Source organism: Phalangium opilio, unplaced genomic scaffold (assembly GCF_054372755.1).
Source record: "Phalangium opilio isolate 3A_F unplaced genomic scaffold, DU_Popi_V2 ptg000059l_1, whole genome shotgun sequence".
Taxonomy (NCBI): Eukaryota; Metazoa; Arthropoda; class Arachnida; order Opiliones; family Phalangiidae; genus Phalangium; species Phalangium opilio.
Window position 1 is genome coordinate 1,405,460 of NW_028324176.1, and position 26,578 is coordinate 1,432,037.

Here is a 26,578-nt window from a genome sequence, read left to right on the forward strand (position 1 = left end):
AGTGATAGAAAAGTAGAAATACCAGATGCTAGTTTAAAACTGTAATTTGACTACATGTATAGACATGTTACAAGTCTGAAAAAGTGATGGAAAAGTAGAAATCCAGCTGCCAATTTAAAACTGTAATTTGACCATATTTATAGACATGTTACAAGTCTGAAAAAGTGATGGAAAAGTAGAAATCCAGCTGCCAATTTAAAACTGTAATTTGACCATATTTATAGACATGTTACAAGTCTGAAAAAGTGATGGAAAAGTAGAAAACCAGCTGCCTATTTAAAACTGTAACTATTCCACATTTGTAGACATATTGCAGGAATTCAAAAGTAGAATTTCCTACTTTTGAATACCTGCAATATATCTCTCTAAATGTGGTTAAATTACAGTTTTAAGTTGGTAGCTGAATTTCTACTTTTCCATCACGTTTGCAGACCTGTAACATGTCTATAAAAATGGTCAATTAAGGTCAAATTAAAGTTTTAAATTGGCAGCTGTATTTGTACTGTTCCATCACTTTTGCAGACCTGTAACATGTCTTTAAATGTAGTCAAATTGCAGTTTTAAATTAGCAGCTAGATTTCTACTTTTCAATCACTCTTTCAGACCTGTAACATGCCTATAAATGTGGTCAAATTGCAGTTTTAAATTAGCAGCTGGATTTCTACTTTTCTATCACTTTTGCAGACCTGTAACATGTCTATAAAATGGTCAAATTACAGTTCTAAATTTGCAGCCGCATTTCTACTTTTCCATCACTTTTGCAGATCTGTAACATGTCTATAAATGTGGTAGAATTGCAGTTTTAAATTAGCAGCTGGATTTCTACTTTTCTATCACTTTTGCAGACCTGTAACATGTCTATAAAAATGGTCAAATTACAGTTCTAAATTAGCAGTTGCATTTCTACTTTTCCATCACTTTTGCAGACCTGTAACATGTCTATAAATGTGGTCAAATTGCAGTTTTAAATTAGCAGCTGTATTTCTACTTTTCTGTCACTTTTGCAGACCTGTAACATGTCTATTAAAACGGTCAAATTACAGTTCTAAATTAGCAGCTGGATTTCTACTTTTCCATCACTTTTGCAGACCTGTAACATATCTATAAAAACGGTCAAATTACAGTTTTAAACTAACAGCTGGTATTTCTACCCTTGCATAGCGTTTGCAGAATTGCGCTGCATATTTCTGCCAGTCTAGACAGTTAACAGTTAACAAACAGAAATGTAGAAACGGCAGTCAATTTGCAGTTCTAGAATTGCTGTGAAATTTTCCCGTTTTTTGAGCTGCAGAAATGTAGCCTTAATGGTTACAGCGTGGTAGCGATAAAAAGCGCGTATGCAGATGAATTACAGCTTAAAATTTTTGTACGGGAAGTCAACTTCGAGCGCTCCATAAATTTTTATCTGCTTCAGTTAGGCATTAATATTACTGCTTTTATTTTCCTAAAATTTGAATAAAGAATTGGTTAGGCCTAAAAAGGCATCTTAAAAAAGCTTTACTCATTCATCTCAATAAGATCTTTTGATCTAATACTGTCACGTCTCGATCCTAAATATATTTTAACCACCATAAAAGATAGAAAATTGAAACATTTTTGGTCATGAAAGGGCCAGTATTGTATATACAGTTATCAAAAGTTTATCAGATATGTTTCAATAAGTATGACACTGCCTATACTTCGTAATGCTAGAGACTTACTGAGAGCTAGTTCGAGAATGACTCGAGAATTGAATACACTCGGTTTTGCAGTCCAACTTCACCGATTAAGACAAGATCTACTATCGCCATGGCGCTCGAAATGTGAAGGAAATTGCTAACCAAAGTACTTTAGCGCTATTTTATAAGTCTACAGCAGTTTTCCTGGTTGCGAATAGACGTAAAACAAGCCTGTCGGGACCCTTCCCTTCAGATGTAATCGGTTTTCAGCTGCAAGTTTTAAAGACTTTTTCGATTATGTTCTGTGAGTGTGTATATTGTGGATGTTAGATAGACGAAAAGACCTATTTAGCTAGATGTGGTAAGAACTTGTACATGTACCTAAACAGTTGGACCATCTCAGATGTTAATTTAGCAAGTCAGAAAAGCGTGTATTCAGATAAATTACAGCTTAATATTTTTGTAAGGGATGAGTACAAGTTGGGAATCCAAAATAAACCTCTCCAAGTGGAGACGCAATTTAGAGGCTATTTTTAAATATTAAAAAAAATATAATTGATATTTATTAATTTAATCGTCATTAATTTACCTTAATTCTAGTTAAATCGTTTTAAGGAACTTTATTCCTAAAATAATTTTAAACATAGCTATTGTTGACGTTTGAACTCAAGCGTAAACCTCTTTAAAATTTTTTGGAAATTTAGGGTATATAAGGCGACTGATTCACAATAATTGATAGGAAAACCCGCAATGACCCTGCAAAGCATCTGAAACGCGCCTGCAATGATCCTGCAAAGAATCTGAAATGCACCTGCAATTATCCAACAAAGTATCTGAAACGCATCTGCAATTATCCTACAAAGAATATGAAACGCACCTACAATGATCCTGCAAAGTATCTGAAATGCACCTGCTATTATCCTACAAAGTATCTGAAACGCGCCTGCAATGATCCAAAAAAGTATCTGAAACGCGCCTGCAATTTTCCTACAAAGTATATGAAACGCGCCTAGAATTATCCTAAAAAGTATCCGAAACCCGCCTGCCATTATCCTACAAACTTAGCAATTTCTGACTGTAACATGCATACAATATATCTGGAAGGTACAGTACCTGTAATGAGCCTACAAACATCCTGATTTCTTACGGTAGTTACTATTTCCCTTCTGTTTTCTAGCTGTAAGGTAGCTATTTTATGACTCTAGAGTAGCTAAATTTTGTATACTGCTGTACTGAGTTTTCCAACGGAAGATATTTTTTCTGCAAAACGTCTAAAATGTTCTGCATTGCTCTCTGGAATGCATCTTAATTTTGTCTGAAGTTGAACCTTTTTCAGGTTTATTCCAGTATTATTCCAGAATATTCCAGTTTATTTGCAATATGTTGCAGATACTAAAAAATCTAATTAACAGCAAAAATGCAGCCGTAAATTTTTGTACGGGTAAGCATAAGGCGTAATCAAGTAGCTGATATTGCCAAGATTCATTTCGAAAACTTAAAAATAATACTTGTATAAATTTAGAAAAATCATAAAAAGTAATACGAAACCTCAAGAAACAAACTATTAAAAACTTAAAACTTGGAACAATGATCCACCTACCAAATGTCAAATAAAATTCAATTAAAATGGTATATATCAAAATTTTCTTCAAGAACAAAAATCATTAAAGAACGTTGGAACAATGGCCTCATAGAGGATGGTAAAATTCAATTTTAGAAACAATTAAAAAAATATATAGGCCCTATTAATAATAAAAAATATTTTTAGTGCTTTGTACGATACCTTACGAACTTTACAAATTTCCATCATTAATCCCCGTAAAGTATTTCAAAATCAAAAATTAGACACAAAATGGATAAATTATAAATTTCAAGTAAAAGGTTTTTTAAATAATTTTTTACACGACAAACTTCGAAGTTAACTTTTATTCATCCATATGAAAGATAATAAAAAAATGTTGGGAATGTGGTCCCCATAGCGGATGTAGTAATTCAAATTTAAACACAAAATGTTATTTATTACAAATTTCAATTTAACAGAAAGACATCAAAAACAGGAAGATATTTCTACTTCGTTAAACGATATCTAGATAAATCGCATTATTTTCACTAGAAGCAAAAAACATGAAAAACCGTTGGCTGAAAGGTCCCCGTAAAGGGTTTAAAAATCCAAAATTAGACAAAAAATGGTGCAAATTTTAAATTTCAAGTAAAAGATTTTTTTTGAATAATACTATACACGACAACCTTCGAAGTTAACTTTTATTCATCCATATGAAAGATAATAAAAAAATGTTGGGAATGGGGTCACCATAGCGGATGTATAAATTCAAACTTAAACACAAAATATGATTTACTACAGATTTAAATTTAACAGAAGGAAATCAAAAACACGAAGATATTTCTACTTCGTTATACGATATCTAGATGAATCGCATTATTTTCACTAGAAGCAAAAAACATGAAAAACCGTTGGCTCAAAGGTCCCCGTAAAGGGTTTAAAAATCCAAAATTAGACACAAAATGGTGTAAAATTTAAATTTCAAGTAAAAGGGTTTTTTTTAATAATACTATACACGACAACCTTGGAAGTTAACTTTTATTCATCCATATGAATGATAAAAAAATTTTTGGGAATGTGGTCCCCATAGCGGATGTAGTAATTCAAATTTAAACACAAAATGTTATTTATTACAAATTTCAATTTAACAGAAAGACATCAAAAACACGAAGATATTTCTACTTCGTTATACGATATCTAGATGAATCGCATTATTTTCACTAGAAGCAAAAGTATTAAGGAAATATTAAGCATTTATGCACCATTTACAGTGACTTTTATCATCTTTTTTAGACAATCTATTGAACTTCTAATATTACTTAGTTTAATGGTTTTAAAAGTAGGGAAAAAGTACGCTACCTATGTCACCTTATTAAACCAAGTGAAGTGAAATAATTGTTAAATATACAGTATATTATAACCACTATACCACAGACACGTGGTAAATCTAAGTTTTCCAAGAGATCTAAGTAATTATTATGTCCAATCAAGATGGTTAAAACATGTATCTACCTGGGCTCGAACCTGGGACTTTCCGCGTGTGAAGCGGACGTGATAACCACTACACCATAGATACGTGGTAACACTGAGTTTTCCAAGAGATCTAGCTAATTATTTTGCCCAATCACGATGGTCAAAACATGAATCTACCAGGGCTTGAACCTGGGACCTTCCGCGTGTGAAGCGGACGTGATAACCACTGCACCATAAATACGTGGTAGCACTGAGTTTTCCAAGAGATCTAGCTAATTCTTATGTCCAATCACGATGGTCATTACATGTATCTACCAGGGCTCGAACCTGGAACCTTCCGCGTGTGAAGCGGACGTGATAACCACCACACTACAGATACGTAGGGACACTGAGTTTTCCAAGAGATCTAGCTAATTATTATGTCCAATCACGATGGTCAAAGCCGTACTTCTGTAATTAAGTAAAATTAACATACTTAGACTTTATTGTTTTGATCAAACTGGCTGATAGCACACCCTGAATACTTAATTGTTTCGCTGTAGTTTTTAAGTTATCGGTGGGGAAAAATCACGAAAAACCCATGTTAATCTCCATAGGAAATTAGCAAAAGCGGGTGAATATTACTTTAACGTTACAAAACGGTATCAAGTCATATCTACAAGGGCCTACCGGCCCTGTAGAATAAAATTCTAATAATCAACTTCTAATCTACTTGGCATTTCCAAGAGAGACAGAGATTATAAATGTACTTTGCATTTCATACGCTTCAAATATTTTGAAAATATAGTTTATTTTCCCAAAAGTTGTATTAGCCTTTTTAATATACTAAATGACTTTCGTCTTGAGAAAACTTAACCCGAATTGGAAAAATGGATCATTTACCGAAATGAAAACGAGTGGCCTGAAGCCGGCATAAATTTATAACACGCGAAACTGTTTTTCTCCTAAATTTAATTAAATATTTATCTTGATTAAAATCGCTTAAAATATGAAATGTTTTCGTTTAACACTTAGCTTATAACCAATAGGCGTAAGAAATCGATGCTAAATGCATTAGTACAAATGTTTGAAGTTTTGCCTTTTAGCGAAATTAAAGCGTTAGATGAAGGTCTTTCGAAAATTTTAAACAGACGCTCTCGAGCAAAGTAGCAGATTATCACGTATCCCGTACCCGTCGGTGAAACATGAAAGATTTGCTAGAGCTCTCGGATCAATTCTGCGGGTTAAGTTAGGTAACGTCAAATAAAATCAAACGGTAAGTTTGTCAAATGCTTACAATCTATAACAAACCCTCTTCACTTCATAAATCGCTTCAAATTTCCCCAGTGTTTCCTAATGTGGCCAGTTAACAATAATTGATAAGAGAAACCGCAATTACGTAAACCTTTGGTGTAAGCCTCGCCATTGTGAGGCCAGATTTTTCTCGTAACCCTATCCGATCACGGCGTGCATGTTAACCCTATCGATGACAATGGATTAAAAGCCAACGATACGTTCGGGCGCAATTGATTAACGTTACCATAAGATTTTTCAAAGAGTTTTAAAACAGTTCGCAGCTTTAACTTTTTAATGTGTTTTTATTGATCTTTAAAGGGAATGAGTCAGAATATCTTAACGTGAGGCCTGGTACATTTCATGATTATCAAGCGACCACCGTAGCTTCATCTCGATTTGTTGTTCTTAATTTAGAATGACATTGCTAGGGTATCATGGAGTTCCAGATGTATTAGCTAGTTTATTAAATTTTAAACATAATGCCAAAGGGAAACATGCTAAAGGCAAACATTCCCCAACGTAATTTCTCTGAGTGTTGGGCTCTAAATCAAACAGCCCCAACGTTTTGATTTGCATTTTCCAATTTTCAGATAGGTGCGGCTGTATAACCAAACCTAGTGCTTTCCATGGTGTTTTGTCTGTCTGTGTGAGACACCGATTAAAGAAAGATCGGCCATCACAAAAAACAACAAGCTAGATGTAAGCAAACCACTAATCTCGCTCTTTTTGGACATCAATTTTAAAACGAAGCACCTTTTACTTAGTGACATGGCTGAATCTATGAGGCTTCACCTTAAATGGACGCTCTAATGTTAGGATCCATATTATGTCGGCATAACGGAGTTATTTTCCCAGTTTTCCTTGCTCTTAACAACCGAGTATGAAACAATGAGCTCTGTCCATAAGATTTTCATACCCAATAGTTTCGGCCTCAAAGATGCAGATACAAATTAGTGCAAAAATTGAAAGAAAATGAATTTCACTCACAATACAAAGGAATATAATTTAATATTATAAAAAATCGGTTATTCACATAAGTCCAATTGCGAATTTAGAACAGGGCCGGATTGAGCACCTTTGCACTCGGGGCCGGGAAAATGTTCGCCCCCTTAAGTCAAAAAAAAAGTCAACAGTATATGTTGCTTAGGGAGAATAGTTTAACTCAATGCGCCCCCAACAAGCTTCGCGCCCGGGGACCAGAGCCAATTCGCCCCCCTCCCTTTAATCGTGCCCTGAAACGAAGAGACAATGAGGTATGAGAAATTCCTTTAGGCTGGAGCCTATTTCTTGAGCCTCAAAATCGCTCCGCGACTAACTATTCACATTCTGCCTCGTATAACTGTATAATTCTACACTAGACCATTATTTTTGGATGCTTGAAAAATATTTCGAGTGTTAACTCACATATCGCTGCAATTTCAATCTTCGGATAAACAAGTCAGTGAACATTTTCGTCAGAAGCCGGAGTGCCCTCTTTTCCGAAGATCTTAACCAACGTCACTGACAATTGATAATATGTTAGAGGTAATTCTTTTGTGTTTACAAGGTATGACAGTTCTTCGGTAGTGTCAAAATGCCCATATGCAAATATATTTTAAAAAATGACGTAGCAGGATGAATCCTAGGTGATCTTAAAAGCGATCGTTGTGACCAATACCTGAAAAATAATACTAGTTTAACTGAATAAGCATATATTGGTATTTATTGATAAGCAGGCGTTTAAATTAAAATACTGAATTATTCCAGCGTTATCAGAAGTTTTATTCATAGCTAGGTTGCCGTGTAATCCCTATTTCTCGTTATGCCATATAGGATTATAAAAACATCTCGGTTTGGACCAAGGACCAAAAAAATAAACGCCATAAGTAATTTTCAAGAACAATTCGATTTTCCGAAGCATTTTATCATGAAATTAATTATATTGTAGGGAGTATTTGTTAAGGGATCACTATTGAACATTTTAAATATTCAAACTTTAAAATTTCACAAGCCAAAAACAAAACTATTTCCGTCAAGGTGCTTACAAGTTAGTAAGAATCGACACGAAATCCCTTCAAAATAATTAATTTCATTGTGAAATGTTTTCTCAAAATGTAATGTTCTTGAAAACACTGCAAAAAATAGTGGTTTGAAAATGGTTTGAATATGGTTTCCTTTCGAATCCAAACCGTTAAGGGTATATGTTAATATATGTAATGGATTTGATTGAAAATGGAAACCCTTATGGGTAAGGTCGGCCAATCCATTAATGAGTGGACGTTGGTTATAACATAAACCATCTGTAATATGGTTTAAAATAAAACCATAAGGTGTGGTGTAGAATTGTCAGCACCCTCTGGTGATTAATTTAAATTTAGGTTAATTATTTAATAGTATGAATTATTATTATTTATTAACATAAAAATATCTTAAGTTGGTGAGAAAATAACAGCACTTAAAACATGAAAATGAAATTAAAAATTACATTTAGTTTTCTAGAAACTAACATTAAGTTAGCTTTGGAACTTCCGATGGCGCCACTGCTGATTTCTTTACATAGTAAAACCTTAGTTTAACATAATGGATGAGGGGGGGGTCACTGGTCGGGCGACATTGCTAAAATATCCTACAATACATTGCCAATGAACTCTTGGTCGAATGGCGCTAAAAATCTTTTTTCACTCTTTTCGTTTGCTTTCCTTTATGAAAAGGTAGTTGAGAAACACGTCACAGGGAGAAAGTTCTAATACCCTCATAGAGCTATTTCAGTCGAGACATCAGCGCCTATACAAAACGCCACAGGCGTACCCTTCGTAGGGAGCGGCCATGACTGGATCAGTTTTTTTGTTTATGGGCTATGTTCCAGTCACACTAGTACTATCTGAAATAGTTAAAACAAAACGACCCAAGGGGTGGGCTCGTAATAATAGGCACATCGTACCGTACTAAACAGGCGTAAAAAAATTGAGTGAGAATCCCCTCGATATGCTACCCTAATTCTAGAGGGCCGATAAAATTTTACGAAAATGGAATTCTTTTTGAAAAATCTGAGATAAGTGATTTTTTATTTCAATTAATTTATAGGAAATAAATCCATTACCAGTAAAATCAGGAGATTGAATTAAATTCTAAAGAGAAGTGAAATACGGATTGTCTTTAAAATTATATAGAAAAATAAAATATCCGAGCTTCAGTCAACTGGAAAAAACTCTTATCGTTTTGTTTTTTATGCTTGGGCAAACCAAGTCGTTTTTATATAATGAGTGAATAGCCCCTCCATAGCTTACCCTAATGAGTGAATAGCCCCTCCATAGCTTACCCTAATGAGTGAATAGCCCCTCCATAGCTTACCCTAATGAGTGAATAGCGCATGCAAAAGATGGCCATGAAGAAACAATTTTCAAGACCCCGCTTTTCTTAATAACGTAGCAAATACTTCTGAACCTTATCCCGTTTGACAACTAGTCTTCTGTTTACATTTTGGAAATGTTTGGCATGTTTCATTGTTTCTCCATATAGCTTTTTAATACAGTGTATTATAAAACTATCTCAGAATTCCTAGTGCAATCTCACCCTTGCTACTTTCCCATAAATAAAAAAGTGCAAAAATAGTTTTGCGATACTACGTGTGATTTCCAATAGGCTAAAATTGTACAGCACCCAACAATGATCTAAGGTTGTACAGTGTCTCGCTGCTCTCGCACACACTATAAAGTAACGAAAAGTACCACATTAACTTGAGAAATGCCCGTCAAATTCAATACTCGCGGGGTACAGTCACCACGACACCATAAGGTGCCATTAGTAGTTTAACATTCATTTTATCTCTTTTTGTAAATCAAAAAAAGCAGTGAAAACGCGAAGAAAATATGTCTTAAGCCTACCTATTCTTTCCCTAAGTTGTCGCGATTGATAGTTAAAATAGTTTGAAGCGCTACACCCTTTCTCTATTGAAGGTGGCAGTTAAACAGGTAAGCGCTATTATGTGTAGAAAGCCATAGCACAAAAGCTCGAGGGTATGAATTCTTCTTGGAAACGCAAAGGAGGGTCTTTGAGACGGTTTGGCGCAAAACTCATTGACCATATTGACCAAGAAGATCCAGGTTATCCAAATAGGCAGTTTTTATTTGAAAAGGAAAGGGAAGTGCATTTATTATAAAGGGAAATGCAATTGTTCTTATTTAGTAGCACATTTTGAAGATGTGCTTCGGATTTTATTTCTTAAGTGTATTTTTTTTAGTTATTTAGTATGGAAATTCCAACGGGGTTTAGAGGGAAAATGTAAAATGTTTGAAACATAATCTCACGCTCTATAATAAAATATTTATGTTTATTTAAATTGCTTCACTGACAAATTTAGATTTCAAGGGAATATAATATTTGTTTGCAACTTCATATCTATCTAGCAACTCGTAAGGTTCTCGTGATTCAGGAGTGCATACTAGCCATTCGTTATGTTTCTGGGTAATTTCAAAAGCATGCAGATGATCAGAGAATTTGTTTACATCGTACAATAAACAACATAATCTTAGGGTCATATTAACAGAAAAAATATACTTAATTTCTAAGAAGCTTTTCACTTCCATTTCATTCAAATCATTTCTCAAAAAACATCCTACAGTGAACCGCATGTTATCGTAACTGGCGTTTTTTACTGAGTAAAGTTTTTCTGGCATATCTTTTAAAATAAATTGAAGAGGTAATGGAAGCTTGTCCTTCGCAACTAAACACCCAGCTGACGTTTTTTGAATACCGTACTGTTTTTCCGCTAGTGTGTTATAACAGTGGTAGTATTGATGTCTCGAAGCCATAGTTTTTGTAATATTTTTGTAGTTATTCGACGTAAGAGGTATTTTCTTAAAGAAATTGTGCTTACTTTCGAATCGAATACAAGAAATATTTCTCAATGGCCCGTATTTAAGAAAAGCTTTGGGGTAGTGTATTAAATAATGATATTTTGGTGTCATTACGTCTCCTCCAAAGACCTGAGTTATAGAGTTTAAAAATGACTCAATCAATATTTGCAGTTTCGGAATGAAAGGTTCGTGTAAGTGGTGCGCGTATATATAATCAACCACTTCTCGTAATTTTAAATAGCACAACCACTTTTGGTCACTCTCGTCCGGCAGCAAAGGGTAACATATAAATGGCAATAATCTGAACAAGCAAAATATTTCGCTTGCCGATCCCTTAAAGTTCCCATTTCCTAAAATGGCGTTACTATTTTGAGCTTCTGGATGGTTAGGTTCCGTTTTTCCATATTTAAAAGACGATATTTTTTCATTAAATATTTCCAAGGATAAAATATTGCTCGTGATCATATGTTTGATTACTTCTTTCAAAACTGAAGGAATAACTCCTTCTTTCAAGTCGTGCATCGGGTCAGGCGGTAGCTGTTTAGTTATATCAAAATATTTAAGTTTCATGAGGGGGCTTTCGTTTCGCACACCATATAATGTCCGCATACTTTTGTCTATGGCAATTCCGTCTAAGTGATATTTGTGTAGATCGAGAGTTCTCTCCTTTAATTGACTCTCTTTGGTGTAAACGGGTATATCATCTTTTCTGATCATGCAGAATCGACATATTCGTTCTTTACTAAAATTAGCATTAAAGCCACCGAGCTTGTGAAGACCGAGATTGTCACCAGAAAATAGAGAAGCATTTACTTTGAGGTTTAAAGCTTTTTCTTGAAGAAAAATGCCTTTCGACAGAAGTTTTAAGTCGTGAAACAACGGCTGCAAAACTTCGTGAAAGCCATATTTATCTATGTCTGTTGATTTGGCCAAAAAAACTAAGTGAATATCGCTCAACTGAGACCTATATTTTCCTTCGAGGTTTAGAACTGAAAAATAGCATCCCATAATTTTATTTTTACCTCTTTTTGACCCTAAGGGATTTACTGGCTCAAACTCATCTAGATAAATTTGAAGATGAAATGTTTCGCTTGAATAATCCAAATTTTCCTGTAGAATTCTCTTGGCCACAGTGCCTTGTAAAAAGTGTCCAATACAGTCTTTTGGAATTTTCCTTAAATCAACAGTTTTAGTATACATTTCGTCAGAAGAATAGAGTTTTTCAAGAACTCTGATTATTGGAACGTAATGAAATACTTTTATATTTCTTGAATCTATTGACTGGGCAAAAGTATACTGAATAGTTTCAATCATATTGTACTGATTTTTACAGGCCAATTTTACTTTATAAATACTATTAACTATATAATTATTTTAATATTTAAGCTCAATTTTCAAACAGAAAGAGTAATAAAGTCGCCTGTCTTTGTGTCTGTTTGAGTGCGTTCGTTGCTACACTACTGCACCACGTTAGCAGATTTCTTTGTGTTGGCATATATAGAAATCCTACAAAATTATTAACTTCTTTCCATTCTTTTTGAGCACACTCTGTGTTAGTGTGGCACTTGCTTGTCAATTAGGAGCCATAATTGCATATTTAGGTAAATGAGTTTGTAGGTCGTCCTCCTCTCGACTCGGAGAGGTTCTTTGTCTAAGTAAGAATTAAAATAAATAATAATTCGAATGGTCTTAATAAAAACTCGCTGGTTTTAGCGGGGTTTCAAACCGGGAAATTTCGAAGTGCCTCGAAAGGGTTTAAAGTATGCCCTTTTTTTCAATGATTAAGATAATACACAATAAGATATTAAGGATATGGTTGATCTGTCTGTGTTGAAACGCCACGCGACTTTTTTGACGACGTGGTTATTGCTTCTCCGGAAGCGGAATATTTTAAGCGTTAAGCGCCAACAGGATTTGACACATCTTGATCCTTAAGTCCTTCCTTTTATTGTCTATTGCCATTCACCATGGACTACCTAAAAGTTAGGGGACAGCCTTGGAATTGCGTTTTGGCGAAACTAGAAACATTATGGATTCCTAAAAATACTCGTAATAATAAATTTGTGATTATTCATGTCATGAATCTATTAAACCGTTTGAAAAAATAAGTTTCGTTTTTTGATATCACACCCAATATTGGGACTGATTATCAATGAACAATTAGTCGCCAAAGAGAAAGTTTTTAATTAGGCTAAAAATATTTCTAAAGCAAATAGCGACGGCCATTCGTTGACCGTTCTAGCCACGTCTGAAATATAAATTAACCGCCAGGTATCATTACCGTTCGAGGCAAACCGTTTTATCTTGAATGCTTCTTGGTAGATAGGGAAGTCGCTGCACACGTGCTATTCGGCGTCAAGGGCGCGTTATATTATCACTTTATATATGATATCATAAAAGACAGTGATATTAAAGGGTAAATTGAACTTAGTATTTAAAGTTTGATAAGCATTAGTTAATGGGATTTTGTTAATAATGTTTTGAAAGTAGCAACCCTACCCCATCAGATATCCCACAATAAACCTGCACCCATAATGGGCCGCAGACTATAAAAAATATTTTGACACTGAATTAATTTTACTTCGGAAGACTTTATTTTGGTTAATTATTGATATTAAACGAAGTAACAATTATTTATGTCGTATTAAGATAAAGATGATGGGCTTATTGTGAGACCAAGGTGGGATTGCCAACACTACGGCGGTAGATTGCCGAGGAAAAGTAACTTGCAACAAAAGCGTTGTGCTTTATGTATGAAAAGTAGATGTAGTGCATATATATTCTCTTTTAACAATAGGGCTCGGACTCCGTTATACATTATCTGAAATTATAGATATTGGATTGTATTTATTATTTATATATATATATAGCGGAACGAATAATAATAATGACTACGTTATTTACAAACAATAACATATGTATATAGAAGACATTAGTGGATATTCAATTGAAATTGTTAGTATAAAACATTATCGCTAGATATTTCTATTCGCGTATAATATTGGCAACTGAAAATGATAACATATTTGTTCATATTGGCTCCTACCCATAACCATTCATACAAGCTTTATTTCTGAAAGTAATCTCTCACAGACAACGTTACCGTTACTAATGTAAATCTATGAGGGGTTTAAATTTAATTCCGTGCCTATATAGGATCTGGCTTTGTTTAATATATAAAAATATGCTTCAAGATTACATCTGTCGTTACAGCTGTTTCCGACGAAACTCGTGTTTCACTACGAAAGGGTTATATCTTAGCTTGATTCCGTGGTATTTTAATGATAAATGACACCAAGACCTTAATGAAATAATGTGTGTGTTTGGTATCAAAAATGATTTGAACGAGATAGCCTCTCAATAACATTTTAAACCTTCAGTCTTAAAACTGGATTAACACAAGAGATCCAATGAGTGTCAACAGATATCTATGCGTAGGACGAACGTTACAAACACGGTGAGTAACTCTGCTTTGAGAAAGGGACAAGTATTTGAACACACTTAGGTTTACTTGTAAATATCGGTGCCACAACAATTATAATAAAGCTTTAGTTACGTGGATATTCTTATCAGCTATGCATCTGGTTTACATTAGAGTCCTTTAAGTTAAATTCACTAGTGTTAAGTAATTCCCAGGTCAATTCGGTTAAAGTTAAATAGCTTCATGCAGTACTCGATGTACAAGTCAGCTGAATTATGTTATTAAAATTTATACAACTTTTTGTAAATATGTTTTCAAATAATTTTAAATGTTTTAATGAGGTTTGACTTATTAATAATGGATCTAGTGCATTCCATAAGCGTACACTAAGTCCTCAGCAATCACCTCAGAAACCTCGTCTTGACGCGGGACAAAAATCCACAAGGGCGGCTATTCAAATACTTAAGCCCTAATAGAGTAATTATGAATGAACTATATATCGCGTAAGTGATTTGGTTTAGAAAGCTTGCTTCAAATATTCTGATGTTGAGAAGAATCATGTTACAATTACCCCACTTTGTGGTACACTTCTCTCTAAGAGAAGTATTATGTACATCTGTTACAATACATGAAAAACCAACCGCAATTTCATTAACGAGGTATTTAATTTCCGGTAAAAAACAAAGTACTGACTCACAACGTGAATGAAAACGTACCTTAAGGTCTTTCAAGTTTAGAGCGAGAAAAATTACGCGTTCTTTTCCATTTTCATTTAAAAATAGTCACATTATCACCCAGGACTTAAGGTTTGACCTAGAACATTGGAACATGAAGATGAAAATTGGAACATGTGTTGTTTTTGACCCAACAAAAAATATACTAAAAGCCCCCTGCTGTAGAGCGCGAGCGTTCGACGCCATCTTGGAAAATGGCCGCCGGGAATGCCAACTAAAATGTATTCCACGTTCTTCTTCAAAAATTATGAAAACTGTTACACGTTATGATTGGAACCACACGAACAACATGGCAAACGTTTATAGCTCTGTGTTCAATAGTTTGGTCGCCATATTGGAAAACGGCCGCCGTGAATGCTAGGTACAGTATATTTCACCATGCTGTTGGAAAATTATGAAAATTGATAGGTATTATAATGAGAGCTGTGTGAACCTCATAGTAAAATATTGAAGCCATTAATCAGATAGTTTGGCCGCCATGTTGGAAAATGGCCGCCAACAATGTAATTTAGATACAGTAGAGAGTAAGGACGGCCTTATAAACCCAAAAATTTTACCCCCTTCCTTCCCCCCTTTCAGGGGGGGGTAAAATGTTTTGGGTTTATAAAGCCATCCCTTGGGTGGGGGGGAGGAAGGGGGGGTAAAATGTTTTGGGTTTATAAAGCCATCCCTTGGGTGGGGAGGGGGGGGATTGATGACGTCACGTGATGGTGTTGGCGGGAAATTTGAATTTATTTTTAGTGTATTGGTATGACGTCACGGCTAATTTTTGATGACGTCAAGTGACTGGTACCTGTAGGGATAGGCTTATGCTATTGTAGATCCTGAAAAACATAGGCTTATGCTAGGTTATTCTAGGCTTATTATAATTATGAATCAGAATTTTAGTCAAAAACCTTTAATGAACACAATCAATTCCAATTATTTCGCGAATGTACGCGTCGTTATTTAAGCAAATGTAGAATAAATTATATAATTGTAGCTTACGCGTCAAGTTTTTGTCACGAACCAAGTTACAAAAATCTTCGAAAATGCTCGAAGGAACTATACACGCTGCTAGGAAATTTTTAACACGGTCGTAATCATTGTGAGACATAGTACCGCGACTTACATAATATTTTTGATATATATCATTCATGCGTTTTACAATAGCTTCGTACATGCATTTAATAACTTCGGCTTGATCGTTTAAAAGCTTGAAGTGAAATCTCATAAAACTAAATTTCTCGTTCAGTTTCCCTGCCTCGGCCTTTGTTAGAGTGAATACGCTGCCATCGTCGAATACTATACTCCCCTCCATAACGGTTATTTTTATTTTCAAGTTCAAGTAACGATAATTACCCTGGTCGCCAGTTTCCAAAGCTGAATAGATCTCCGTCCACTCCTCCATAAATTCCTTCAAAACGTCTTCCGAGATTGTGAGAATAGTCCCGTCCTTCTTTGTGAAAAGTAAGCTTGGCTCGAATCCATTTACACCGAAAACGGCATAGCATTCATTACTTAGTCTAACACGGGCGTTCACGCGGTAAACTCCTACTTTGGCGGACATCCTTAGGGCAGGTCTTTACGGTTTAAAAGGTTACAACTGAATGATTTTTATCGCGAGATTTTCTTGAGAGTGCGGGGTTGATAATTACCCTGAGGGTATATTGACTGATGCTTTTCTTTTTTTATTGCCCTTCATTGGCTACATACACGATGGTTTAGGGCCTTAAAAGGGGGGCGAGGGTACACCATTTGTATTGTTGTCAATGGAATCTGAGTGATTTATGACTCACACAAACGTGTTAAGACATTCCATCGGCTTTTTATTTATACGTAATATTTATACGTAACATCGTTCAGACTGGTCTATGGCCATAAAAAGGGGCAGAACTTGAACAAAAGAATTTATCCCCATCCGTTTTTATTTTTACTATAGAGACGTGTTTTAATGGGTTTAGGGGTATTGGTCGAATCAGTTGTATTGTTATGAATTGAATCTATTTTCGGATTTATTGCTTTGTTAGTCGGTGACTCTTCCTACCACGAAACATTTAATTGTTTCCAGGTGTTTGCCCCTAAGGCATTATCCTGACAAGTCTCAACATGTTATGTCTTTGTTGCGTTACCCGAAATTAAAGTAATATTTTTAAAATACCAAAATGCAAATTCAACTAGAAATACAGTTACTAGGATGAAAGTAACGGCCAGTATTTTCCCTGGCTTTGAAAGAGCTTCGCGAATTAACGTCTGCTTAGTAACAGCATCCATTACAATCTAACCTTTCATCCCCTTATTTGGGATATAAATAGCGTCTGATTTGGTCCGGACCTCATTTGATTGTTAGACACCGCCAGGATAAGATGAATCGTGAAATTACCCGTCTAGAAACGTTTGGCGCATTTGCGAGTACGTTTGTAAAACCGTCAGAACTAGCCCGTCATGGGTTTTACTATTTAAGTTCGGGGACGGACGCTGTTAAATGCCATTTTTGTGACTTAACGCTACGAGGATGGGAACCTAACGACAATGTTTTCGAAGAGCATCAGAAATTCAAGGCAGACTGTCCATTACTTCAAGGATTACCAACAAATAACATGCCTATATTCATCCAAAACCCATTGACTAAAGACATGCCGCCAAACAGAAAGTACAGAGATGTCCCTCAAGAAGAGTGGGAGAAAGTAAAAGTCATTCCGCCAACTCAACCCATACCAACAACACTTACTACGAATGACGATATTGTACTAAGAATTAAACGCGCGAATCTCGAGAAAGCTATAATTGAAATGTTTATTCAAGAACTTTTGCGACATGAAAGTTAGATCCTATTATTGTAATATATTCCATACCTTATTACGTTTCTAAATTATAAAAGAACCAATCAAAAAACTTGAAATGTAACTCGAAATAAATATAATTTTTTCCTTAATTTGTTCTTTGTATTGCTATTATACCTACTACAGTCTTGATAAAACCTCGTTGAAATAAATTCTAACTAAATTTATTCAAATCATTCCTATTTTCAATTTGGTTCCTCAAAATGATTTGTGGCTTTAGGGAGGGGTGAATGACCTCGGGTCCCTGAGATGCATGGGAATTTATTTTTCTTTGATTGGGCCACCCCACAGGTTGGTTTATGACCTTGAAAAGGGGGGCTGAACAAAAGCATCTATTCCCTTTGTCTTTTTGGGGCATTCCAAGACTTCTATGGCCATAAAAGAGGGCTGAACTTGAACAAAAGAATTCATTTTGTCAATTCTTTAATTGGACCCCACACCAGATGGTTTAGGGCCTTAAAAGGGGGCGTGGTCGAACCAGTTGTATTGTTATCAATGGAATTTATATTTAGAGTGTTTTATGACTAGCCCAAACGTGTTAAGACATGTTTATGACATTGAGGGGGATCTGTTTTTCTAATTGTATCACGAAAGTATAAAAGGGCGGATCACTCTAGGCTACTTATCAGTTTACTTCTGACCGCTGTTGATGCAAGCCAAGAAATCTTCTGCTCCCAAACAAAACTTGTGAGTTATTCCGTGCCCATATCTTAGTGCTTTAGTATTTTTGACTGTTAGTTGACTCCTAGTATTTTAGTATTTTAACTTATTTTTTACAAGTGTTTTAGTATTTTTAACTTAGTTTTACAAGTATTTTCAATTTTTTACAAGTGTTTTAGTATTTTCATTTTAACTTAGATTTTTATAAGTACTTTAAATTTTTTATAAGAACTTTCAATTTTTATAAGTACTTTATTGTTTTAGTATCTGACTGTTTTTTATAAGTACTTTAAATTTTTTTATAAGTACATTACTGTTTTATTGTTTTAGCATTAGTGTTTTAGTATATTTTTGTGTTTTAGTATATTTTTGTGTTTTAGTATATTTTTGTGTTTTAGTATATTTTTGTGTTTTAGTATTATTGTTTAGGCCTATTCAGATTTATTATTAGTATTTTGAGGTATTTGTATTTTTAAATTATCGCAATGGCCAACTCTAATGTAGAAATTGAACTCCCTGTTGAAGATGATAGTTTTTTAGTCGACTTTCCAGACTCGTTAGAAATAGCCTTTTTAAATGCCGATGACACGTTTATGGCAAACTATTCTACACCCCCGTCTAATAATAGATCTCCGTCTCCCACCCTGTCTATGGCAAACAATAGCGCTCTTCCTCCTTTGTCCCCTCTGGAAGAGGCGTTTCAAAACGACGACGTTTCTTTCTTAGATGGTTATACTACCCCTCCTATAGCTCCATCTCAGAATGAGTCAATGGATTTGGGGGAAGGACAGTTAGGGGGTGGGGTTCTTACTCCTCCACCTCCACCCCCATCTCCGCTAGTTGCACCACCAGGTGTAAACGTACTTTCTAGCGGGGTAGTGTCCTTCCCCAATTTTAATCTTGATGGATGGGAAATGGAGGTACAATTCGACAATAACATCGTCGAATCTGTAAGCGACTTCCTAGAGTACGTTTTGGACGACTGTTTACCCGATGACATGATTGCAATTTCGATGACAAGCATTAATAATCCAGGCATTCAAACCGCAGACTTTAGTTTTAGAAGAAGGGATCAAATAGATATTGGATTCATACTAGAAGTAGTGGCTGATAAAGCCTATAATTCTGAAGGGGGTTCAAAGTTTTTTCTCGGTCCTATAGGAATAAACATACAGCGCGTGAGGTTGCCCCAAGGCGCTCGCCGAGGAAAGGCTATTGGCATCTGTAGCTTCGAGACTTTTGCCAGGGAGAAGAAATGCATTATACAAATCAAAAATAACGATCGGCTATGTCTCCCACGTGGTCTAATTTTGGCTAAAATACATAGGGATTATACAATGCATCCCCTTGACAAAAGCCTCGAGGCAGATTTCAAAACCCTATGCCGTTCCGATATTAGGAAAAAGGCAGGGGAGAGGCTTAGGAAGATGGCGGAGGAATTAGCCGTGGCGGCGGAAATACCATTGGACGAATGTGCGGGGGCGGGTGCTCTACCTAGATTTCAATCGTACTTGGCTGATTACCAAATTATAGTTTTTACTGTTAGAGCAAACGTCCCCCACCGTATTTTCGGTGAAGCAGATTTCATTGTCGGTGCCGATGGTAATCCAAAGCCACGGCTGTACCTTTTTAATTATCAAAATCATTTTGACGTTATAACCAAACCTAAGCCTCTCTTCCATTTTGATTTTTTCTGCGAGAGGTGCCTTGTGGGGTATAACAACTTAGACTTTAACCACGCTTGCAACAAGTATTGTTATTCCTGTCAAAGGGCCGAAGATTGCGTGGGGGGTGAAATTAGATGCGAGACCTGTCATCGCGATTTTAGGGGGCAAGAATGCTTTGAGGCCCATAAGGCTAGTGGAAGCAAAACCCTATCAGTCTGCCAAAGGGTTTTTAATTGCCCCCGTTGCGCAAAAACAATAGATATGGGGAAACGCAAGTCACTTCACAACTGCGGGGAAGTCTATTGCGTAATCTGCAATAAATTCAACCCACACCCCCACTATTGTTTCATGCAGGTTACCGACTCTAAAGCCCACCCTGCGGCTAAAAAAGCTAAGACCCATCCTTCGGTTACTATCTTTTATGATCTCGAATGTGTTCAAAATACCCCAGACCCTTCAAACCCTAATGCTTTCCTACACACTCCTATCTTATGTATTTCTCAAAAAATCTGTGATCAATGCATTCTCGAGAAATCCGATCAATTTACTTGCGCCACCTGCGGGCCTCGAGAACGGGTGTTTCTCGGGAATGATCCTGTTCTGGATTTTTTAAATTATCTTCAAGAATTCCACAATTCTCCCAAAATAACCGTTATAGCACATAATGCGAAGGGTTACGATTTACAATTTCTGTACAAAGCCATGTTAGCCATCAAAGCGTGGCGCCCTCAAGTGATAATGACGGGAACGAAGATTATGCAAATTCGATATGAGAATTTGACATTTATAGATAGTTTAAATTTCATCCCATCCCCCTTATCTAGCTTTGTTTCCACTTTTGGCTTAGACCCTAGTTTAAATAAGGGATATTTCCCGCACTTGCTCTTCAACTTTGTTCCCGAACACGTGTTTGATCCAAAAGATCCTACGAGTACAAATTATGTCTTGAGGGAAAGCATGCCTCTTTTAGAATCTTACGCGCCAGACAGGCTAACCGAAAAACAACGTTCGGTTTTAATTACATGGTACAACGAGCAAGTTGAAGCCAAAAAAGGTTTCAACTATGTTGAAGAGTTGATACATTATTGCCGTTTGGACGTTAGGATTTTAAGAGAGGGGTGCTTAAAGTACAGGGAGATTTTTGAGAAGATTGCGGACGTTAACCCTTTTAACACTGCCGTGACAATTGCCGGGCTTTGCAACGCCGTTTTCAGGAAGGACCACCTAGCGCCAAATTCAATTGGAATTGTTCCACCTCACGGCTATAGAATGAAAGACCCTCAATCTAAAGTAGCCATCGAGTGGCTGAGGTGGGAAGCCCATAAGCGCGGGGTCATAATTAAGTCGGCTTTTAACGGTTCCGAACCTAAAATTTTGAACATTAAAGTCGACGGGCTTCTAGTAGACGATCTTGGCGCAGATCAAAAGGTCGTCTACCAATTCCAAGGTTGTTTTTGGCACGGGTGTAGAGCCTGTTTCCCGGTAAACAGAGACCTGGTTTTGCACGGTGACGTCACCCAAACTTTACACTCCCGCTATACTGATACTTTGAACTGTAATAAGAGGCTTAGGGAGCTGGGGTATAAGGTAATCGAAATGTGGGAATGCGAATTCCACAAATTGAGGGAGCAAAAGCCCGAAATTAACACCTTTCTATCTTCTATTCATATCCAAATCGATGCGTGGGAACCACTCAATCCCCGTAACGTATTTTTCGGGGGGCGTACTTCCGCTCTATGTCTTCATCACAAGGTTAAGCCGGGAGAGGAGATTCGATATGTCGACGTCACTAGTCTGTATCCATGGTGTAACAAATACGGTAAACTACCATACGGCCACCCTACGATCTTGACAGACAACTTCCCACCCATTGACGAGATTGAAGGTTTTATTAAACTGGATATCCTGCCCCCTCGTAACCTCTTCCACCCCGTTTTACCCCAAAAGATCGGGGGGAAATTGTGCTTTGCCCTGTGTCAGCTGTGCGCTGAAAACAAATATCAGGGCGATTGCACACATTCCGACGAGGAAAGAGTTATTAGGGGGACGTTTGTGGCGGACGAAGTCCATTTAGCAGTTAGAAAGGGTTACGTGGTTGTTAAAATCCACGAAGCCTGGTCGTACAAAATATCTCAGTACGACCCCTTAACAAAAAGTGGCGGGCTTTTTAACAATTACGTCAACTGCTTTCTGAAGCTAAAACAGGAAAGTAGCGGCTGGCCTTCTGACGTAGTAACCCAAGCGCAGAAAGATCAATACGTAGCCGAGTACTACGAAAAGGAAGGGGTAAAACTTGATCCTAGCTGTATCGAGAAGAACGCTGGCAAGCGTACCAGCGCCAAACTGTGTTTGAATTCGTTTTGGGGCAAATTTGGTGAGAGGACTCGCCTTGACAAGGTAGAAGTCTTTGATGATCCACAGAAGTTCTTTAACTTGTTCTATGACCCAGCAATTGAGGTCAAGACGTTGATACCAGTTAGCGACGACATTTGCGTTGCTAAGTGGTGTTATATCAACGAGATTGACCCAATTAATAAAAATGTCAGTGTTCCGATCGCGGCGTACACCACGGCCATAGCTCGGATTAAGCTTTATTCCTACTTAGAGTGCTTGGGTGAGTCTGTTTTATATACAGACACTGATTCGATACTGTACGTTTACACACCAGGGGGCGTAGAAATCGAAACTGGGAATTTCCTCGGTGAAATGACCAATGAGCTTGAAAAGTACGGACCCCAGGCCTACATCGAAGAATATGCGAGTGGTGGATGTAAGAACTACGCATACCGAGTTGTGAACCCTGATACCGGATCGACAGCCGTCGAGATGAAGGTTAAGGGGTTCCGACTTAACCATACCACCAAAGATTTGGTTAACATGGATAGGTTAATGGGGCTTAAAGGCATTTACGAACCGCCGGCGGAACCAATCCAAGTACCAATCCCCAAGCAAATACGCCGAAAGGCTGATCACACTGTTATAAGTGTCGACCAGTCCAAGGTTTACAGAACTGTGGTGGATAAGGTCAGATTGATTGAAGATTTCCGCACGCTACCTTACGGTTATCGAGTTTGAGCACATTCGAAAGTATCTGTTTCTGTGAGGGGTCTCTTCTTTTTTTTATTTATTTATTTATTTATTTATTTATTTATCTAGTCAGTCCCGGTGATATATATTTATTTATCTAGTCGGCATGTATATAAAGTCTAGCCATATTGTTTTTTGATCAATATTATCAATTAGTCATTTTCGTCTCGGTGAAATGTCCTGTGATTAACTGATTTTTTCGTCAATGCTTCCTTAAATATCCCATGTATTTTCGAAATTGCAATTGTTCATTTTCGTGTCGATCTCTTCTATATATATATATATATATACAAACACTTTACAATCTTTATCTCACTAGTTCGTTGAAAGTCAAAGTGTAAGGTCATGTATCCTTTCTACCATCCTTTTAACATGGTGATAGCAGGCCCGTCTCAAAGCGGGAAAACTCAATTAGTTTTAAAAATATTAGAGAACAGGGAAGCCATGTTTTCCCCTAATATAAGCGAAATACATTGGTTCTACGGTGAATGGCAACCTTTTTTCGAAAGTTTGAGAAAATTTGTGGTTTTCAAACAAGGTATGCCAGATTTATCAGAATATACCGGCGGTAAGCCTTGCCTTTTAATCATCGATGACTTGATGACCGAGAACAAAGGAGAAGTTGGGTCTCTTTTTACCAAGGGAACGCATCATCGTAACTTGAGTGTAATTTATATCGTCCAAAACGTATTCCATCGATCCAAAGACTCTAGAGATGTTTCTTTGAACGCTCATTATTTTATACTTATGAAATCTCCTAGAGACAAATTGCAAAGTTCAATAATAGCTAGACAAATGTTTGCCGATAAATGGCGTTTCGCTGTCGACGCCTACCGTGACGCTACTAGTTTACCTTTCGGATATTTATTATTCGATCTACACCAAAGATGCCCCGAGAATCATAGACTTAGGACAGGAATATTTCCCGACAACCCTTGCGAAGTTTACATCCCCAAATAATTATAATAGTAGATGGGTGTTTAGCCATCTCTTCATTTAGTCACTATGCCTTATGCCGTTCGGTCACAAAGAAATTTGCTCTCCGTTATTGCCAAATCCCCTCGAAAACAACGTAGAATCATTTTACGTAACGCCAAGAAGCCCTTAATTGACGCAATCGCAGAGTGTGTTGAAAATACTTTACACGGTAACGTTAAATTAAATAAAAGTCAAAAAGCTAGATTAGCTAGGCATTCCGCAAAACTTAGAAAAATTGCTAATAAGAGAATATCTTGGAAAACAAAACGTGATATATTAGTTCAGGAAGGCGGTAGTTTCTTTTCTTTCCTTTTCCCTCTAGTTTCCTCTATTATCGGCGCTATAACAGGAGGTAGTCAGTAAAATATGCAGTACGCTCAGAAAATGCTTCTTGTCAATAGCTCTACCTTTAAAAGCGACCCCTTTCCACACCCCCAACAACAGGTAGTTTCGGAATTGGACAATGAAATGAATGTTATTTTAGCTCGTAAAGATTTAGACGAAGCTTCAAAATGGCGCTTATACGAACAGACTGTACAGAGATATAATAATTTACATAATATCGCTAGGCAACCTATACCCACGGTCCCCCAACCAACATCCAACTATTTTAACTTGGCTTGGTTAGACGATATCCCCCTTAAATATATAGGGCATGTACATAGTATCGTTGATCAGATTTCAACTAACCCTGAAAAGCTTAGGTGGACAGATAGTGGGGAAGTTATAGTTAATGATTCATTAATACCCGGCTCGAATATTAGAGATATAGCTTTAGAATTTGTCAAGCCTTCCTCTAACAAAGACCCAAAACCTAGAGGTTTTTACGCATTTACAAACCTACTTTCTAGTTTTTCCCCTCTAACTTCGTATACAATACCCCAACAAATTAAAATCAAAAGAACTAGAGCTCCCAAAGCTAGTGTCAAGGTAGCAGCTAAAAAACTTAAATCTGAGAATAGTCTTGAGGCATCAGCTAAAAAACTTAAATCTGAGAAAAGTCTTAAGACAGCAGCTAAAAAACTTAAAACTGAGTCTCCGAAATGGGTAGCGTACGTAAAATCTCCAAAATTTTAGAAGGTATCTACTTTAACCCTTCCCACCCTGCCAGTTTCGGGGGTGCTGAAAAATTATATTTAGCAGTGAAATTAAAGGGTATTAGTAAGAAACAGGTACTAGATTGGTTAAAGGGAAAAGACGCGTACACTCTACATAAGAGAGTTTTTAGAAAGTTTAAAAGAAACAAGGTGGTTGTAACTAACATAGGAGATCAATATCAGGCGGATTTGAACGACATGCGTTCTTTGAGTCAGTACAACGACGGGTACAAATACATATTAACCGTAATAGATTGCTTTAGCAGAAAAGCCTGGGCCGTACCTTTAAAATCCAAAAGCGGTGTTGAAACGGTTGAGGCTTTTAAGCCTGTCTTTAGAGAGAGGGTTCCTAGGAAACTACAAACGGATAAGGGTACTGAATTTAGAAATTCCCAATTACAAGGATACTTGAAGGAGAAAGGGGTTATATTTTTTACAACTGAGAATGACGATATAAAAGCGTGTATGGTAGAAAGATTAAATCAAACTTTAAAGTCACGCATGTACAGGTATTTTACAGAAAAGAATACCAATAGATATATAGATGTTCTAGATGACCTGGTAATTGCTTACAATAACTCGGTGCATTCCGCGATAAAAATGACTCCTTTGGAAGTTACTGGTACCAATGTCCTTCAGGTTTTTAAAAATGTTTACGGAAAGTACTTTAGCGAAAAGAAAGTATACGGGAAAAAATTAAAGGTGGGCGAATACGTCCGAGTAAGCAGAAATAAGATGATTTTTGAAAAAGGGTACGAGCGAACTTACACAATAGAGGTTTTTAAAATAGTGGGGAAAATTGACAGACGCCCTCCGGTATTCAAACTAGAAGATTTAAACGGGGAACCAATAAAGGGGGTGTTTTACGGGATGGAACTTCAGTCGGTAGCTAGACCCGAGACGTACAAGATCGAGAAAGTAATTCGTAAGCGTACTAGTAGAGGACAAAAGGAGCTCTTTGTAAAGTGGCTAGGCTATCCCCCTTCTATGAATTCTTGGATTCCGGCTAAAGATGCAGTCTCCCTTTTACCTAACGCTCCCCAGCAACGCTAGCATGAAAATTTATGACAACAACAAGACGTCTTCGTACACTACCAAGTTGCCCCAGGCTATAGAGCTGATCGGGGATGACTGGGAGGTTGCTCTAGTAGAAGTTTTGTACCCAATGTCCTTTTTTAACATACCCAGTGAGGAAGGTCATGTGCAGGTGGTCTCGCATGAAAATAAAAAAGGTCGGGACGGAAAATCACAGCCTATTGTTAAAGCCGAGGCCTTTATAGTTCCAGGGGGTTATTACAAATCATTAGAAG

The 26,578-nt window shown here is 36.7% G+C and overlaps 1 protein-coding gene and 3 non-coding genes across 4 annotated transcripts; all 4 read right to left on the reverse strand.

The window, feature by feature from the left end:
• Positions 1-4,722: 4,722 nt before the first annotated feature.
• On the reverse strand, positions 4,723-4,795 carry TRNAV-CAC (transfer RNA valine (anticodon CAC)). Its single transcript has one exon. It is a non-coding gene; the product is annotated as a tRNA-Val (tRNA).
• Positions 4,796-4,860: 65 nt separating this feature from the next.
• Positions 4,861-4,933, reverse strand: TRNAV-CAC (transfer RNA valine (anticodon CAC)). Its single transcript has one exon. It is a non-coding gene; the product is annotated as a tRNA-Val (tRNA).
• Positions 4,934-4,998: 65 nt separating this feature from the next.
• On the reverse strand, positions 4,999-5,071 carry TRNAV-CAC (transfer RNA valine (anticodon CAC)). The gene has a single exon. It is a non-coding gene; the product is annotated as a tRNA-Val (tRNA).
• Positions 5,072-9,830: 4,759 nt separating this feature from the next.
• On the reverse strand, positions 9,831-12,116 carry LOC149667277 (uncharacterized). Its single transcript, XM_089841388.1, has 2 exons — positions 10,917-12,116; positions 9,831-9,893 (listed from the first exon to the last, which is right to left on the reverse strand). Exons 1-2 carry the CDS (start codon positions 12,114-12,116, stop codon positions 9,831-9,833), a joined length of 1,263 nt encoding a protein of 420 aa, XP_089697514.1.
• Between the last annotated feature and the right edge of the window lie 14,462 nt (positions 12,117-26,578).